The sequence below is a fragment of the Camarhynchus parvulus genome, chromosome 13 (genome assembly GCF_901933205.1).
Source record: "Camarhynchus parvulus chromosome 13, STF_HiC, whole genome shotgun sequence".
Classification (NCBI taxonomy): Eukaryota; Metazoa; Chordata; class Aves; order Passeriformes; family Thraupidae; genus Camarhynchus; species Camarhynchus parvulus.
Genome location: NC_044583.1, coordinates 15,053,973 through 15,071,497, shown reverse-complemented (window position 1 = coordinate 15,071,497; position 17,525 = coordinate 15,053,973). Strand labels below are relative to the sequence as shown.

Sequence of the window (17,525 nt, the reverse complement as noted above, 5' to 3'; positions counted from 1 at the left end):
CCAGCCGCAGCCTGTCTTTATTCCTCGACTTTGCTCACCCCATCTTTGATGTGCTTTTGCACTCCTGGAACTGGCAGTGAGAAGACATGGCACCGCAGCCCAGCTCTGGGTGATGCCAGGAGGCATTTGGCTCCCCACAGCCAGCTCCTGCCCCCGGCAGAACCTTCCAGTAGATGAGCAAGACAATTTTCCTTACAATTGCTCATCATGGCAAGAGCTGCAATTATTAATGACCGTTCCAGCTGTCAGAGTGGAGAGGGAGGAGAACAGCCACTTCCCCGCAGCCGCTGCCCTCCAGCCCGTTCCAGCTGGAGGCGCTGCTGTGGCCTCACCCCCGTCCTTGGGGACGGCAGCTGCATCGCATGAGCGAACGTTTGGCTGCTCCACGCTGGAGAACGCCCAGAGCTGGTGCACGTGGCCCATGCGTGCCCCATGGCTCCTCAACACTTCTACAGTGCTCAGGCACAAGGACACTGCCCCACAAGGGTCACCACTAAGGTCTGACCCCATCCCCATCTCTCCTTGCTGCAATTTGCCCCCCAGATTTATTACTGCCTCCGTTAGCGGTCCTGCCTGCTGCAAGAGGGATGACCGAGCCGACACAAGGGGTCAAGCCTGGGCTGACACAAGCAGAGGAGCAGAAATGTGAGGCAAAGAGTTTCCCTGGAAAGCTGGAAGGAGCTGAGTCAGGCCCCAGAGGGAGCGGGATGAGGGCAGAGCATGACCTTCCCAGCCGGCCGCACCTCACTCGGCAAAACCACGGGCCTGGAGACAGGAGGCACTTGCAGAGACGTGTTTATTAAAGGCACTAAAAGCACCGTGGCTACATCAGGGCAGCCCGACCAGAGGGTGTGGTTTGGGGAGAGGCATCGGTGGCCCCAGGATGGCAGTGGCAGAGAGCTCTTTGGCAGGAAGCTGTGCCCAAGCCTTGCAGGAGCAGCCGCCTGGCTGGGCTGGCCATCAGCACACGCTGCCAGCCCACAGCTGGGGGTGATGCCAGCCCCAGGGGATGCCACCAGGGTGGGGGGCATGAGGGACAGACAGCCCCAGAATGCAACTGGGGCAGGAAGCCACTGCAGCAGTTTGAGGAGTGCCTGGTGGGTTGTCATGGGCAGGGCCCAGGCAGGGGAGCAGGGCTGGGTCTCCAGCCCCAGGCACACAGCAGGGAAGGCTGGGGAGAGTGAGACAGGAGCTGGTCCTCACCCACACAGGGAGGGATGTGTAAGGAGTGTCTCTGCCCCAGCACTGAGCTGCCAGGCAGCAAGGGAGCAGCCCAGCTGTGGCAGACCCTCTCCAATTCCAGCCTCAGCATGGTTGTGCCCACTATGCTGGTGGCTCAGGGGCAGGAGATCCATGCAGCATCCCATTCCTAGGGCTCCTAGGGCCAGTTGAGAAGCATATAAGAAGCCACCCAGCTATCAAAGGCTCTGGATCCAGCACTGTATCTGGCTGGAGTTGAGCCAGGAGCTGCCAGGAAAGAGGCAGGAGCAAGGGAAAGGGCCAAGGGCCCAGCCTGGCTCCCTGGGGCCAGCAGGGCAGGGGGAGAGGAGCATGCAGGGCCAGGGGCATGTGTGGGCACAGCTGGATTCCCACCCCTCACACATGGGAGAAAGCGTGGCTCTTGCACAGAGGCTTGTCCTTCTTGGAGTAGAACGTCTTCCCTTCCAGGTTGGTCTGGCAGATCTGGGGAGAAGAGCGCAGCTGGTCAGGTTGTGGGGCTGAGTCAGCCTCTGGATCCCCCACAGCCCAGCACTGGCATCACACAGGGACCTCCACATGGGTCTGGGACACTGCCAGGGACCAGAAGGCTCAGAGCAGAGTTCCAAGCTCCCAGAATGGAAGCAAGTGGGAAAAATCTTGTGGCAGCAGGTCCGCAGTGCTGCTGGTGTAGCCCACCCAGAGCAGGACTGCCAGGGAGAGGCGCAGGCCCTGCAGCAGTTGGGGAGGGAGGCACACTGCTCACCGCACAGACAAAGCAAGTGTCGTGCCAGCTGAAGCCCAGCGCCTCCAGGAACCGGTCCCCAGCATCGATCTTGAAGTCGCAGCCGCGGCACTTGGTGCCAAACATCTTCTCATAGTCTGTGAGGAAGGCAGAGCACAGGTCAGCACTTCCATGCACTACAGCTGCTCATCCCAGGGGAGCAGGGCTGCAGCTCAGCCAGGATCCCACAGGCACAGCCTGGAGACAGCTCTGCCAGCCCCATCCAGGTGAGAGAATGCCCCAAAAGGTGCAGGGTGGCTCGGCCACCACAGGGCTCCAGGGGAGGAGGAGAACCTCAACTCCCAGGATGCAGCAGTAGCTTTGATGTACATCCTCCCTCATTGCCATGGCAACATAGGAGCATGGCACTACCCTGCAGCTAGGGAGAACCAGGATGGAGCGCTCAGGGCTGTGGGACTGGGGTCTCTGTGCTCCCCACAGCCCAGGGGGAGCCCCACAGAGCAGGGCAGCTCATGCTCCCAGCCCTGTGCAGCTGCTGAGTCCCAGCGGTGCCCCAGGGCCACATGAGGTGACACATGGGGTCCCTGGGTCCTACCTCTCTCGCAGTAGGGCTGTCCCTCCTCCATGTAGAAGGCTCGGTTGCGGATGGGAGTTTTGCAGGCGTTGCAGGTGAAGCACTGCACGTGCCAGGTCATCTTCAGTGCGTGCATCACCTCCTGGAGGGGAGCCACTGTCAGCCCAGGGGCAGGACCACCAAGGGCAGGAAAGGACAAGGAATCCCCTGAGATGGACCAAGGTGGGAAGGGACAGAGCCAGGCACCCACAGCAGAGGACAAGGACAGGAGATGGAGGGCAGGCTGAGGGACACTCACCCCAGTGATCTTCTTCTTGCACTTGGCGCAGGTGGGTGCGTAGCGCGTGTCGTAGCACTTGGGGCAGAAGATGGAGCCTTTCTCCTCAAAGAAGCCGCCCTCATCCAGCACCTTCCTGCACTGGCAGCAGATGAACTCCTCGGGGTGGTAATAATGTCCCAGCGCCACGAGGTACCGTCCCCTGTAGCAGGACAGAGCCATGTCAGCCACGCCGGGGCTCAGGACGGCGGTGTGGCAGTGGTGGCAGCCGGGGCTCACCTGATGACCTTGTTGCACTTGTAGCAGAGGGGGGTGCGGCCGGGCCCCTCGGGGGCCTGCTGGGCTGCCTGCACGATGGAGCTGCGGTTCTGCATGGGGGTGGGCGTGGCTGGCTGGCTGTGCTTGCTCACCACCGTGCTCGTCTTGTCCGGGGCGTAGCGCTCGGCAAACGAGGGGTCCACAGCCCAGGGCGGGCGGCTGGTGGGGCTGGGGGTGGCACTGGGGGTCCTGGGGGCTGCACACACACACACAAGCCTTAAGGAGAGTGTTCCTGATCCCTCGGCAGCCCCTCCCCAAAAAGCCCAGAGATGTTTTGCTCACCCAGTCCTGGCTCAGTCTTCATCGTTGCTCCTGGGGACGGGTCCGGCACGGAGACCTGGCTACAGAACAAGCAGTTAATCCAGCCTGCCCTGATGGCTGGTGACTGCCCAGGGGGTGCAGGCAGGGCTCCCCACCCCAACAAGCGGGAGGGAGCTGGCCAAGCCCCCATGCCCAGCAGTAACTGGGTTAGTGATGAGGTACTGAGCCAAGGGCCTTCAGTCCAGCCAAGACACAGCATCCCCAGGGTCTCTGGTACCCACTGTGGTGGTCTGGGGAGAGGCAGGAGAGAAGGTTCTGGGCTTCTCCACACTGACCAGGGACCCCAGGGACCACACAGACTTTGGCTGCCTACTAATATGTGATGATCACCCCCAGTCTCATTGGTGTGCAGGGGGACCTGGATGTGGCCTGATGCAGGGAGCCCCAGGGTCCAGCTCAGCAGCGCTGGGAACAGGCAGGGCAAGCCAGGACTAAAGAGGCACAGCCCAATGAAAGAAGGGGGACAGGGAGAGAGGGAGAGCCAGTGGCTCTGTGCTTCTCCAAGACAAATTCAAAAAGGAGATGGCAACAAACCCAACTTTTATTTGCATCAGAGCAAACTGGGCACAGCTGGTACCCAAGGACCACAGCACCAGGGCAGGAGGTGTCACAGAGAGGTGAAGGCAAAAATGGGGTGCTGTCCACCCCCCTGCCTGGCTGCACAGAACAAGGAACAACCCTGACAAACTGGTGACATCCACGAGCGTGGCTGCCCCACAGCCCCACACCAGGCTGGCAGGACACTGTGCCCCAGGTCCAGATGCTGCCCAAACACCACAACAACCCAGCGAGATTTGGCCAGTGCCATCAGCCACTCCCAATCCACCGTTTCTGGGGCACCACGGCGCAGCTCAGCATTCCCAGCTGAGGGGCAGCAATACCCAAGGGGTTCTGCCCAGGACGTGCAGCCCCCCAGCTCCTGCTGCCACACATTCCCCTTACCTGGGCTTCCTAACAAACACATCATCATGATCCTCCACTGAGCGCAGCAGGAGAGAAAGGAGGAAACAGTCAGTCCTCACAGACAGAGGCCCAGGCACAACAAGAGGGAAAAGGGGGGAAAGGAGGAAAACCAACCTCTCCTCCCACCAACCCCTGCCCCAAAACAAAGCCCTGCCCAGCCACAGGGCAGACCAAGACCCCAGACCGGTGTCACCACCACGAGACCACGCAGAGCCCCACCAGCTCCCCTGACTCAGCCACCCCACAGGGATAACACGGGGCCAAAACCAACACTCCAGTGCCACTCCAGATTCTGCTGGGCCCTGGCAGCCCAGGGAGAGCCCAGCACCCCGGGGCAGTGCCAGGCCCTATGGGGACTCACTGCTGCTGTCTGTGCCCGTCAGCTGGGCCAGCTTGCGGAAGGTGCGGGACTGCGAGGTGCCGGTGCGGGGCTGCCAGTCCTCAGCGTCCTCCATCAGCCGCAGCTTCCCGGGGCTGCACCCGGGGGTGCTGGGGGGCTCCAGAGGCTGCGGGGGCTGTCTGTGAGTGACAGAGGGCAGGAGCTCAGCCAGCACCAAGCACAGACCCTGCTCTGGAACAGGGAAGCACTCCAAAAGGTGCTCTGGCACATGGCAACATCTCTGCCACACCCTGGCACTCACCGCTGCTCCACTGTGCCCCAGCTGGACCCACGGGCATCCCTGTGGCAGCAGAAAAAACGGTGGCACTGCAGTCAGTGGCTGATCCACGGCTCAGCCCATGCTTTCCATACGCACCCACAATCTCAGAGATACAAGAACCTCATGGAAATGCAAACAGCATTCACTCCTGACCAGCCTTGCAGCCATTCCATGACCCCACATGATATCGTGCCCCAGGTACAGTGCCTGCCCTGTGACTCCAAAAATGCCCAGCAAAGTGTTGTGTCACCAGCCACCCCTACACACTGTGCTGCATATTAACCTCCCCAGCTTGGTGCCAGCAGTGCCCAGTGAGTCTTGCCTGCACACCCATTTGGAGACAAACTGCCTGGCCAGGGGGTGTCCAGGCAGGAACCTCCCAAGGTGAAGGCCAAAGCAGTGGCTGAGCACTGGCAGTGCCTGTTGTGGGCTGAGCACAAGGTGGGCTCTGCAGCTCCACCACCACCTGAGCTCTGGGAGAGGACAAAGAGAGAGAAGAATCCACAACAGGGCAAAGCGTTTGCCCAGAGTCATGAGAAGTAGCGATGCTGAGGGGAAATGAGCCAGCAGCACTCACCCAGCTCTGCCACACCAGGCTCACAGGACAATGTGCCCCAGGTGCAGGCACTCCCAGCACCTCCCACCATCTCATAGGCAGGTTTTCCCAGTGTCATCAGCCTCCTCCACTCTTTGTATGCCCAAAAGGCTAAGGTGCAGCCCAGCATCTCCAGCTCAGAGCCAGCAGTGCCCAGACACCTGGGACATGCAGCCTCAGCACATGCTCCCCTTACCTGGGCTTTTTAACAATCTCATCCTCACCATCTTCCACTGCAGCAGGAGAGAAAGGGAAAGATGGCATCAGTCTGCAGCGACTGATGCCAAGGAAAAGCAGGAAAGGAAAGGAGGAAAACCAACCTCCCCACTCACCATCCCCTCACCCCATCACACAGCCCTGCTTGGCCATGGAGCAGAGCACGGCCCCACGAGCACCACCACGAGCCCACACACAGCCCCAGGCAGCTCCCGCTGGCTCAGCTGCCCTCAAGGGGTGACTTAGGGCCAAAATCAAACTCCTGACGCCACATCACCCCACTGCCAAAACAGTCCCACAATCCCAGGCAGCGCCAGGCCCTGTGGGGACTCACTCTCATCTGTGCCCGTCAGCTGGGCCAGTCTGCGGAAGGAGCGGGACTGCGAGGTGCCGGTGCGGGGCTGCCAGCCCTCCGCGTCCTCCATCAGCCGCAGCTTCCCAGGGTCACACCCGGGGGTGCTGGGGGGCTCCAGAGGCTCCCTGTGAGTGACAGAGGGCAGGAGCTCAGCCAGCACAAAGCACAGACCCTGCCCAACACTGCAGCACAGGGCAGTGCTGCCAAAGGTGACCTGGAACATGGTAACACCTCTGCCAGACCATGGCACTCACCGCTGCTCCACTATGCCCCAGATGGACCCATGGGAATCCCTGTGACATTGGAAAAAACAGCAGCACAACAGTCACTGTTTGACCATGCCTGCCATATGCACCCACAGCCCCGTGGAGGCACAAGCCACATGGAAATACTGACCAGCAGCCTTGCAGCTGCTCCACAGCTGCACGGGATGCAAAGCACCAAGACCCGTTGCTGCCCAGCACCTCCCAACATCTCCAGCAAGGTGTTGTGATTATCACCAGCCACCCCTACCCAGGTGGGTGCTTGGGGCAGGACCCTCCTGAGGTGACGGTCAGAGCAGTGGCTGAGTGCTGGCAGTGCCCATTGTGCAGCTCTGAAAACACCTCACGTCTGGGAGAGGGGACAGAGAGGGAGGGGAGAACCCCCAGCAGTGCAAAGAGCACCCCCAGAGTGACTGCAGGCAGCAAGGGTGAAGTGGCTGTGGGGGCTGAGCCTGGCATGGGCACCTTGTGGCTCCAGCTGCTGCCCTTACCTGGGCTTTTTAACGGGCTCATCCTCACCATCATCCACTGAGGACACCAGGAGAGAGAGGGGGAGATGGAGTCAGTCTGTGGCAACTGAGGCCCAGAGACAGCAGGAAGGAAAGGGAAGGGAAAGGAAGGAAAAATGCCCTCTCCTCCCACAGCTCCCCTGCCCCAACACACAGCCCTGCCTGGCCACAGGGCAGAGCACAGCTCCAGCCCAGCCACACCACCACGAGCCCACACAGCCCTGGGCAGCTCCTGCTGGTTCAGCTGCCACAGAGGGGCCAAATGGGGCCAAAACCAATGCCCTCCTGTAACAACACAACACAGCCTTTAGCAGCTGCCCCAGCAAAGCTGGGCACAGCTGGGCAGCCAGGCAGTGCCAGGCCCTGCAGAACTCACTGCTGTTTGCTCCCACCAGCCGGGCCAGTTTGCGGAAGGAGCGGGACTGGGAGGTCCAGGTGTGGGGCTTTGAGTCCACAATGTCCTCTAACATCCGCAGCTTCACAGGGTCACACACAGTGTCACTGGGGGGCTCCAGGGCCTGAGGGGGCTGCCTGTGAGTGACAGAGGGCAGGGGCCCAGCACCAGGATTAGACCCTGCTCTGGAACAGGGAAGCATCCCCAAAGATGCCCTGGCACATGCCAACACCTCTGCCAGAACCTGGCACTCACCGATGCTGCCCCGTGCCCCAGTTGGACCCATGGGCATCCCTGTGGTATCAGAAAGAATGGTGGCACAGCAGTCAGTGTTGGACCAGCCCATCCCTCCCTATACACATCCACAGCCCCAGAACCACACGAGCCTTGTGGAAACGCTGACAGCGTTCACTCCTGATCAGCCTTGCAGCCATTCCCCGGCCCCATATGACATTGTGCCCCAGGTCTGGCTGAGTTCCCTACCCTGCAACTCCCAACATCCCCAGCAAGGTGCTGTCAGTGCCAGCAGCCACCCCTGCCCACTGTGGCCAGCACACTGTGCTGCATCTTGGCCTCCCCAGCTTGATGCCAGCAGTGCCAAGCAGGTCCTGCCTGCACACCCAGCATGAGGACACCTCATCTGGGGACAGCCTGCCTGGCTGGTGGGTGTCTGGGCAGGACCCTCCTGAGGTGACAGAGCAGTGGCTGAGCACTGGCAGTGCCTGTTGTGGGGTGAGCCTGTGGCTCTGCCAACAGCTTGGCTCTAGGAAGAAGGAAAGGACAGGACAGAGGGTGGAGGATAAGGAGAGGAAGGAAGAAACAGCAACAGGGCAAGAGCTTCCCCTGAGTGACTGCAAGCAGTGAGAGAGAACAAGCCTCGTGGGCTGAGCCCAGGGTGGGCACCCTGTGGCTCCTGCTGTTGCCCTGGCACACGCTCCCCTTACCTGGGCTGTTTAATAAATTCATCCTCACCATCCTCCACTGAGTGCAGCAGGAGAGAAAGGGGGAGATGGAGTCAGTCTGCAGCAACTGAAGTCCAGGAAAAGCAGGAAGGGAAAGGAGGAAAACCAACCTCTCCACTCGCCTGGCCCCACTGCACAGCCCTGTCTGGCCACAGGGCAGAGCACAACCCCAGACCAGCAGCACCACCATGAGCCCACACACAGCCCCGGGCAGCTCCCGCTGGCTCAGCTGCCCTCAGGGAGTTAACTGGGGCCAAAACCAACATTCCCGGGTGCTACATCACCCAACTGCTCCTCCCAACTTCTGGTTACCCCAAAACAGTCCCACAATCCCAGGCAGTGCCAGGCCCTGTGGGAACTCACTGCCATCTGTGCCCGTCAGCTGGGCCAGTCTGCGGAAGGAGCGGGACTGGGAGGTGCCGGTGCGGGGCTGCCAGTCCTCAGCATCCTCCAACATCCTCAACTTCCCAGGGTCACACCCGGGGGTGCTGGGCGGCTCCAGAGGCTGGGGGGGCTGCCTGTGAGTGACAGAGGGCAGGAACTTCAGCCAGCACCAAGCACAGACCCTGCTTCAGCACAGGGCAGTGCTGCCAAATGTGCCCAGGCCCTGGCACTCACCACTGCTCCACTGTGCCCCAGCTGGACCCATGGGCATCCCTGTGATATTGAAAAGAAGGGTAGCACAACACTCAGTATTTGAGCACGGCACAGCCCATCCCTCACAAATGCACTCCAGAAGCAGAAGTCAGAGACACTCAGCCAGCTCTGCCCTGCCATGCCACAGCCAGGCTCACAGCACACTGTCCAGCTGCTGCCTAGCACCTCCCAATACTCCCAGCAAGGTGTTCTCAGTGCACCAGCCTTCTCCAGATCCCTTTTCCTCAAGAAGCAATGGCAGAATTTGGCCTCCCCAGCTTGGTGTCAGCAGTGCCCAGCAGGTCCTACCCAGCACAGGACATCTTGTCTGGCTGGTGGGTGTCCCAGCAGGACCCTCCCAAGGTGATGGCCAGAGCAGTGGCTGAGCTCTGGCAGTGCCCACTGTGGGGTGAGTGCAGGGTGAGCTCTGCAGCTCCACCAACAGCTCAACTCTTTGATACGGAGAGAAAAAACAGCCACAGAGCAAAGAGCTTCCCCTGAGTGACTGCAAGCAGCGAGAGAGAACCAGGTGTGCGGGCTGAGCCTGGGGTGGGCACCTTGTGGCTCCTACTGCTGCTCCAGCACACGCTCCCCTTACCTGGGCTTTCTAACAAGCTCGTCCTCACCATCCTCCACTGAGCACAGCAGGAGAGAAAGGGGGAGATGGAGTCAGTCTGCAGCAACTGAGGCCCAGAGACAGCAGGAAGGGAAAGGAGCAGGAAAGGGAAAAGGCCCTCTCCTCCCACTGCCCACCTGTTCCAACACAGCCCTGCCTGGTCACGGGGCAGAGCACAGCCCCAGCCCAGTGGCACCACCACGAGCTCACACAGCCCCAGGCAGCTCTGCCTGGCTTAACTGCCCCACAGGGCCAAAACCAACACTCCACGAGGCACCAAAGCCTTTATCCAGCTCCAGTTTCCCCAGCAAAGCTGGGCAATGCCAGGCCCTGCAGAACTCACTGGCGTCGGCGCCCACCAGGCGGGACAGTTTGCGGAAGGAGCGGGACTGGGAGGTCCAGCTGGGGGGCTTTGAGTCCTCAATGTCCTCTAACATCCGCAGCTTCACAGGGTCACACACAGGGCTGCTGGGGGGCTCCAGCAGCTGTGGGGGCTGCCTGTGAGTGACAGAGCCATCTGTCAAATCTGACAGATCTCCTGGGGCTGTCCCCCACCTTCCCCAGCACAGAATCACAGCACACTGGTACCAGAGACATCACACCTTGTCCTCCTTCCCAGCCCCCAACTGCTCCCTCACAAAGGCTGGGCCTGTGAAGGACTCTGGAATGACCACCACCATTCCTGGCAATTTGAAACTGGCCCCAAGGGCCAGAAAGAGAAAGCACAGAGCAAGAATAAGCCAAGGTCAAAAAACACCACCAGGGAAACTGCACCACAGCCATCTATGGCAGTGCCACCTGGCCATGGGCATGGCGCCCAGCACAGCCCATCAGTCCTTGCCCAGCACAGCCACATCTTGGGGAACAGAGAATGGATCACACACAAGGACACTCCAGGGCTCCAGCAGCTGGCAGAGACAGGCAGCTGCCCTCTCTACACTGGGGACAGCTTGGTGCCAGCAGTGACCCACCCACATGGGCAGAGCAGTGGCTGCCCATCCCCAGGCTGGCCCTGCCCTGAAGGACAGGGCCCTGGCAGGGAAGAGGCATGCAGGGAGGATAGAGAGAGCAGGTAAAAGGCTTACTGACTTGTCAAGGCTCAGCACCTGTAGGGAGAGGGAAAGAGAAAGGGAGGAGAGAAAGAAAGAAAAAGGAAGGTGAAATTAGACCTACAGCACCCAAGAAGTTTCCAGAGCTCACCTATGGCCTGCATTAGCCCCCTATCGCTGAGTCTCACACCCAGCTCACCCAGGGCTGAGAGCACACTGGGACACAGGGGCAGATGCCAGCAGACCAGACTGTGCTCCCTCAGCCCCCAGAACAGGCCTGGATTCCCGGGGCAGTCAGTGCCACATCCTGCCCCATTGCCCAGCTGCTGGGCACTACGGCAGCTCTGGCAGGAGGAGCAGGGACCAGCAGCTGCCGCACACATGTAGCAGAGCTGGGGAACAGAGTGGCAGGGCTGGAGGCCATCACCCTGCCCACTGCTGCATCCAGGGGAATGGCAGGACTTCCCAGGCAGGCACCAGCCGGTGGTCACAGCCAGCCACCATTTCCCTGCCACTGCAGATGCCAGCCAGTGTCCTCTACAGGCACCGTGTCAAGCCTGGCAGGAGCCCCCACAGGCTGACACACCCCAGAGCGAAGGCCTGGCACGAGTGTGGCTGTGTGTCCCTGTGTGAGACAGCTCTGTTGTGCCACCTCAGCACCAGCCCCCGTTTGCTCCGGCACGGGCGCTGTCACCCGCTCCCACCCAGGGTGCCTGGCATGCAAGGCGCAGCAGGGCGGGGCAGCAGGCTCCCCCCATCCTCAGGGAGCAGGAGGGACGGCAACGTACCCGTTGTGCTGGGGGGTGCAGGCGGGCGCCAGGGGCGCGTACGTCACGGGTTTCGTCACCAGCCCGGGCCGTGGGTTCGGAGGTGAGCCGGCCCCGAAGGGCCGGGCTGTTTTGTTGAGGGCGGTGCTGGGAGCGAAGTTATATTTCAGGGGTTCAGAGCAGGGGAGTGAGTCCTGAGCGAGACAAAACACACAGACACGGGCTCACACGTCAAGCAGCATGCAAGGGGCAGCCCTGGGCCAGGCAGCGCAGCAGGCAGCCAGGGAGGAAAGCCGGACAGCACGTGCACCTTGGAGACCAGGCTCTGCCAGGCTGGCACTCGCTCCACCGGGCACCTGGCCCAGTGCCAGCAGGTCACAAACCCAGCCTGAGGGTCATTTGGGGATTAGTAGGTGCCCCGGACACTCGCTGCTGCCCGTGGCAGGGCGGTGCATGCACACACGCCGACTGCAACCATCCCACAGCACAAAGCTGAACACATGCAAGTGGCTTCTGCCCAGGAGCCACCAGTCACCAGCCCCAGCCCTGCTTCCCTGTGCCAGGACACTCCCCAGCACTAGCAAACATGGTGCTGCACCTGCCCAGCCTCCTCCCCTGTGCTGGCCCACACCCAGCACCAGCAGGGGCACAGACAATCTGGGCTCAGGCACCTACTGCGCAGATCCTGCTCCCTCTGATCCTCCACAGTGCCAGAGCTCAGAGCTGCTCCTCCAGCTGGGCTTTCTAGACCTTCAAACACACCCCAGCCCCCTAAAAGCCCCAAGAGCAAAGTCCATTTGTTTCACTACACTGAGACTCCCTTTCCCTGACATGAGGCTGAGCTGCCACTGCGGCACCAGGAGCAACACGTACCTTCTGCGGCTTCCCCAGCTGGTTCTGGGCTCTGCAAGAGAGGAGACAGATGGGCAGGTACTGGAGTTGGTCCAGACACCACCAGCATGCTGGTACCCCAGGGATGCAGCACCCAGTTGAGGGGAAGCATGGCCAGCTGGCACTGCCCTGTGGCTTGCACTCAGGTTAAGCCTTATCCAGGCAAGCAGAGCCCTTGGACACAGCCTGGGACTTCCAGGGTCTAAGTAAGGAGCAGCGATGCTGGGAGATAGAGATACCAGGAGGTGGCACTGGGCAGAGGGCCCTGATTACACTCCAGTCATACCAGAACCCCACGTTTGAGGGACCCATGACTCCTACCTGCTCAAGGTGAGGCAGAGCCTGTCCCCACAGGCACGGATCCTGTTCTGGGCCTCGATGTGTGTCATGGCACTGGTGCTCTCCCCGTCGATGTACAGCACCCAGTCGCCCACTCCCACGCCGGCCTGGGCTGCCTTCCCACCCAGAGTCAGCTGCAGGACAGACAGAGTTAGGGACAGCTGGAACAGCCAAACAGTGACATGGGAGCAGAGGGACAGCCTCATGAGGGCAGGGGCCTTCCAAGGCCCAGGATCCCCAGCCCAGCACAGGACATCACACCGACCTGACCCAGGGAAAAGCGGGGACCCGTAGATTACTCCCCATTTCCCAGTGCATGAGTCCAGAGCAGCCTCTTGCCCTTGGCAGCAGCAGAAGGCAAAGCACTTGTCCAGGGCACTGCCCAGCCCTTGCCCTCTGGCATGCCTGGGGACCCTGCCAGCACCCCAGGGCCTCATTGCCGTGACGCCAAACACAGAGGCAGCGCTGCCTCAGCCTCGAAGCCCAGCCACCCCCTGGAGTCACCCCTGTGGTCCCAGGGCAGGAAGAGAGCACAGTGAGTCAGGGCCTGCTGGGCAGCCCACATCTCACTGCAAACCACAGGCATGTCCAGCCCTCTGCTGGGGCGGGGAAGGACAGGGGAGGCACCCCTGGGGCACTCCCCCAGCCGCCAGCGCTGCCGGCCCGTTCCCACCAGGCACAGACATTACCTCATTCCCACAGAGGAGCAGGAGCCCTGCCGGGGCAGGGAGACACCCGCCTCCACCATGTCATCCCGCTGGGACAGCCGGGAGCACAGCCACAAGCTTCCCTTCCGCTGGCCACGGTGCCAGGGATGCGCCTTGGCCCTGCAATGGCCCCATGGCACGGCTGAACATCAGCCCCGTGCTGGGAAGTGCAGGCTGCCCTCCCCTCCCACCAGGGATGCACAGCCAGAGCAGGGCCCAGAGCACTGCACACAGCTCCCAGGCACTGACAGACAGACAGACAGACGTGGGCAGGCTGCAGCCATTCCTGCTCCTCCAGCATGGAAGAACTCGAGGCGCTTGGACCCAGACCAAGTATTTCCTCAAGTCCTGTTCGACATGAACATAAAAGGAGCGAGCCAGATTCCCAGCACTGTCAGAGGGCTGAAAAATCCTTACCACAGAGTCCTGGCCCCTCCTTGCAGAACCCAGCTCACCCTGGAGTCACACATCCCTCCTCTAGGCCAACACCAGCCCTCCATGCAAGGCCAAACACCACATATGGACTGGATGTGGCCCAGTTCTACCTGCATCCCACCGCTATTCCCAGCAGGACATGGACACTCCCACCCTGTATCCCCCCACCACCCTCCCACTCCCCCAGCCTGGCACAGGAGGGTGCCCTCACAGCAGTGATGCCCCCAGCTCCTGGCCATGCTGCTGCAAGCCCCAGCTTGCTGCCCTGGAGGGCTGGGGAAGGCATGGGGCGGCTGCGTGGGTTTGGAGGCAGGAGCAGGAGTTGGGAGAGGTTTTCACACGACTGCCCAGGAAGGGGAGAGCACGTCAGGCTGCGTCATGAAGCCTCACCCAGCCTGGTCAGCACTTCCCGTTCCCCTCCATGCCAACATGCAGGAAACCCCTCTGACAGGTGCCAGCACAGCCAGGAGCCATGGCAGTGCCAGCCCTCCCACTTCCCACACAGACCCGCTAACCAGGGCTTCCTTCCTCCTCTCTCCACCCAGTCTTTTGTTCCCTGCACCTCCATCACCACATCCAGAGAGGTGCTCACCTACTGCCCTGTCCAGAAGCCTCCAGGACAGAGGCCCCTCAGTGCCTTTCCACCAGTAGCACCCAAGTGTCTCTCCTCTTTCCCAGCAGGCAGACGTCAGGATGTGCCACACAGCATCCAGCTATCCAGACTGCAGTCCTTATCCCAGCTCCAGCACAGGGACCATGGTTTACAGTCTGCCTAGCCAGGGTGTCAGCACCTAGCAGAGCCCCATGCCACAGGAGGTACATGTCACAGGGCCGTGGTGGCACCTCTTTTGTGTGATCAGTGAGCTGAAACAGCCTCACTGCTCACCCAGGAGTGCCACAGTGATGGACACAGCTGAAAGCCAAGCCAATGGACACACCAGCGTTGCCCTGGGCTGCCCACCCCTGCAGACCTGCAGAGCAGGGCCCCACTGCAGCCCACAAAGCTGGGGCAGGATGCTTCCTTCCAGCTGCTGTGGCAGGCACAGCTCACAGGAAACAGTGGCAAGGACAGCAGCATGCTCTGGGTCTGGGGATGCCTCTGGAGTGCAGAGCAGCACAGACTCACACTTTCCCATCAGAGCACACCGCCCTGCCATGCAGCCCAGCCTCACCAGAGAGCCCCCAAAGCTGGCTGCATCCCCTGGGAATGTCCCTGCTGCTCCTGCCCTGCCCAAGACTGCAGCACTGCCCAAGCCTCACCAAGAACTGCTTCACGAGGCCCCTGCCCCAGGCTCTGGGAGGCTCCTCCATCCAACCAGACCCTTTGTTAAGAACTGGCTCGCAGCCAAGAGAAACATTTTTTAGAGAATAAACTGGCTGAATCTGTCTCTGCGTGCTCAGCAGAGATCAGCAGGCCCCGGGGCAGCGGCACAGGCGACTCCAGCCTCACTCAGTGCCCTCAGGGCCAGTGCTCCGTGCTGGGATGCTGTGCAGATCTGTGCCCTCTGGGGCAGGTGTGCAGTGCCCGGCTCGTGCCAGGGGCAGGTCCCCACGCAGCACTCGATGCCACAAAGCAAAGCTGTCCTTTGAGAAGCAGCCTCTGTGCCAGCTGCCCCGGCGCCAGCGGCGCAGGCGATGCAGGCACATTCCAAGGCTTATAAGGCAATTGCCTGGCCAAAGCTGTGGCCAGCACCCGCCCAGGGACGGGGACCTGCACACAGCCGGGGTCAAACCCGGGAACATTGCAACGGGAGAGGCTCAAACCAGCGGCCATGGGCACAACCAGCTGTGGCACAACGGCTCTCACTGGAGAAATGAGAGAGTTTAGTGGAGGGAGTCACATCCCTGAGCAGGCAGCCGTGCAGCTTCCTCCTCTCCATGCCCATTTCAGGAGTGACCTCAGGCACAGAGCTGGGAGCTGTGCTGTGGAACGGAGGGCAGAAGGGCACTGGCTCGGTCCTGGGATGCCAAGCCCAGTGCTGGGTGCAGACCAGGAAGCCAGTCCCACATCTCAGAGAGCAGATCCCCTCCCGCTGCGGTAGGAGCACTCCGGAAGGGGCCTCCCCTGCCCCCCTCTGCAGAGGCTGTGCAGAATTTCACATTTCTGCCTGCAGCACTCTGCCCGGAACACCCCCGTGCTGGGCTGCAGCTGATAAGGGACCAAGGAGGCTACGTGGAGCCAGGCAGGGCAGGATGCAGCATTCCCGGGGCCCCAGCTCATCTACATCCCCCGTACAGCTCTGCCTCAGCCACTGCGGCCTCCCTCCCTCCCACAGGGGCAGGAGGAAGGATGGGTGTCACCAGCCTTGGTTTCTCTTACCCTGGAGATGGAGAGCGGCATGCTGAAATCCTTCCCTCCCTGCAGCCTGAAGCCCCAGGGTGCCGGCCCATTCAGCATCACCTTGTAGGACTCCATGTCGCCCATCTCTGCAAGGGAAGAGGGTGTGATCCCAGTGTTAGGGAATGTGGAAACAATGCAGGGAGAGCAGGCGAGGAGAGGGCTCGGTGCCTGGCAGGGTAGGACAGGAGGCAGGTCACGTTTCCAGCTGTAACTCCACCCTGACCATCCTACGCTGTGGTTAGAGACGCACCCCAAATCCATCAGCATCTCCTCCAGCAACGTCAGAGCTGAGGGGCCCAGGCTAACACTGACTAGCGCCAGGGAACCAGGCACAGCCCTGCTGCCACCCACAGTGGAGTGTCTGTGGGCTCTGCTCTCTTCCCCAACCTGGGATGTGCTCTCCTTTGCAGCACCCCAGGAACTTCTGCTGCTGAGTGCCAAGGCTGTTCAGACCACAGAGAAGCAACAGCAGGTACAGAAGGATAAGAACCAGAAGCATTTTTGCCGGATGAATTAGCAGCAGCAGCACAGGAGCTGCGTGATGCCACCCGAGGCGCTGGCACAGCAGCCAGGCTGGCGCTCCGGCAGCCGGCCGAGCAGATGCTCCCTGGGAGCGAGCCCATCTCCGGGGCTTCGGCAGGAGGGAATCCCGGCGCTCCCCTGCCTGACAGCTGTCAGCCGGCCAAGGCTCGGGACAGACGGGCCAGCGCCAGCGTCTTGTCACCTTTTACCTGGAAGGAGCCGCCAGACCCCTGCGAACGGCCCCAGGACCTTCCCCCCGAGGGCGGACAGGGCCGGCTGCGGGGCTCCCCACGCCTCGCACGAGCCGGCCGCAGGGCCGGGGGCCAGCGTGCCCCCGCTCTCCCCAGGCCGGTGCGGGCTATATAAGGCGTGTAAGACGACACCAGCCCGCTCCCCGCTCGGGAGGGCCGGGGGAAGAGCTGCGTGTCAGGCATTCCCGGCGCCCGGCAGCCGCGCAAGCCCCAGCGAGGCGCCGGGACGGGGCGGCCCGGAGCGGGCGGTTGCCCCCCACCCCTCCCCGGCGGGACGGGGCCCGAGTGCACCGGGGGTCCCCAGCGCGCACAGGCCGGGCAGCAGCTCTGCTTATGACTGGGAAGCTCCACCCTGACCCGCGGGGGCCTCGGGACCCCTCCCCATTCCACACCGCCGCCCCCCTCCAGGGGTCGGGAACGCCGGCTCTGCCCCACACGGACCCGACCCTGATCACCCACCTTCCCCTTACGCCAGGCCTCAGCCCTCCACCCCTCACGCCCCCGTGCGCCCCGGCAGAGGACGGAGCCCCCGCCTCGGCTCGGCTCCCCGGACTCACCCGCGGCCAGCGGGGCCCGGCGGAGCGGGCGGGAGCGGAGCGGAGAGCGGTGCGGGCCGACGCGGG

At 62.0% G+C, this 17,525-nt stretch overlaps 2 protein-coding genes across 5 annotated transcripts; both read right to left on the bottom strand.

Moving 5' to 3' along the window:
* Positions 1 to 779: 779 nt before the first annotated feature.
* LOC115908670 (PDZ and LIM domain protein 7) lies at positions 780 to 17,522 on the bottom strand. Of its 4 annotated transcripts, XM_030957440.1 has the most exons (13): positions 17,460 to 17,522; positions 16,109 to 16,215; positions 12,629 to 12,780; positions 12,290 to 12,320; positions 10,686 to 10,706; positions 8,712 to 8,853; positions 6,975 to 7,011; positions 3,394 to 3,452; positions 3,073 to 3,307; positions 2,815 to 2,995; positions 2,538 to 2,658; positions 1,964 to 2,079; positions 780 to 1,683 (listed from the first exon to the last, which is right to left on the bottom strand). In XM_030957440.1, the coding sequence occupies exons 2-13, from the start codon at positions 16,211 to 16,213 to the stop codon at positions 1,597 to 1,599; spliced, it is 1,287 nt and encodes a 428-aa protein (XP_030813300.1). In that variant the 5' UTR covers positions 16,214 to 16,215; positions 17,460 to 17,522; the 3' UTR covers positions 780 to 1,596. The 4 variants fall into 4 exon arrangements, with proteins under 4 accessions (XP_030813300.1, XP_030813297.1, XP_030813298.1 ...); XM_030957437.1 differs by lacking the exons at positions 6,975 to 7,011; positions 8,712 to 8,853; positions 10,686 to 10,706 and adding an exon at positions 11,438 to 11,610; XM_030957438.1 differs by lacking the exons at positions 6,975 to 7,011; positions 8,712 to 8,853; positions 10,686 to 10,706; positions 17,460 to 17,522 and adding exons at positions 11,438 to 11,610; positions 17,362 to 17,398.
* Positions 3,473 to 6,694, bottom strand: LOC115908671 (PDZ and LIM domain protein 7-like). Its single transcript, XM_030957443.1, has 3 exons — positions 6,200 to 6,694; positions 5,846 to 5,882; positions 3,473 to 4,914 (listed from the first exon to the last, which is right to left on the bottom strand). Exons 1-3 carry the CDS (start codon positions 6,441 to 6,443, stop codon positions 4,743 to 4,745), a joined length of 453 nt encoding a protein of 150 aa, XP_030813303.1. The 5' UTR covers positions 6,444 to 6,694; the 3' UTR covers positions 3,473 to 4,742.
* Positions 17,523 to 17,525: the final 3 nt, after the last annotated feature.

Coding starts and splice junctions, on each gene's coding strand:
- LOC115908670 (XM_030957440.1), bottom strand. CDS start 16,213: ATGGGCGACATGGAGTCCTACAAGGTGATGCTGAATGGGCCGGCACCC. Junction 7,012..8,711: donor GCTGACGGGCACAGATGGCA/GTGAGTTCCCAC, acceptor TGGTGTCCTCAG/TGGATGATGGTGAGGATGAG. Junction 2,659..2,814: donor GCAAGAAGAAGATCACTGGG/GTGAGTGTCCCT, acceptor GCTCCCCTCCAG/GAGGTGATGCACGCACTGAA.
- LOC115908671 (XM_030957443.1), bottom strand. CDS start 6,443: ATGTTCCAGGTCACCTTTGGCAGCACTGCCCTGTGCTGCAGTGTTGGG. Junction 5,883..6,199: donor GCTGACGGGCACAGATGAGA/GTGAGTCCCCAC, acceptor CTCCTGCTGCAG/TGGAAGATGGTGAGGATGAG. Junction 4,915..5,845: donor GAGATTGTTAAAAAGCCCAG/GTAAGGGGAGCA, acceptor TGTCACTCACAG/ACAGCCCCCGCAGCCTCTGG.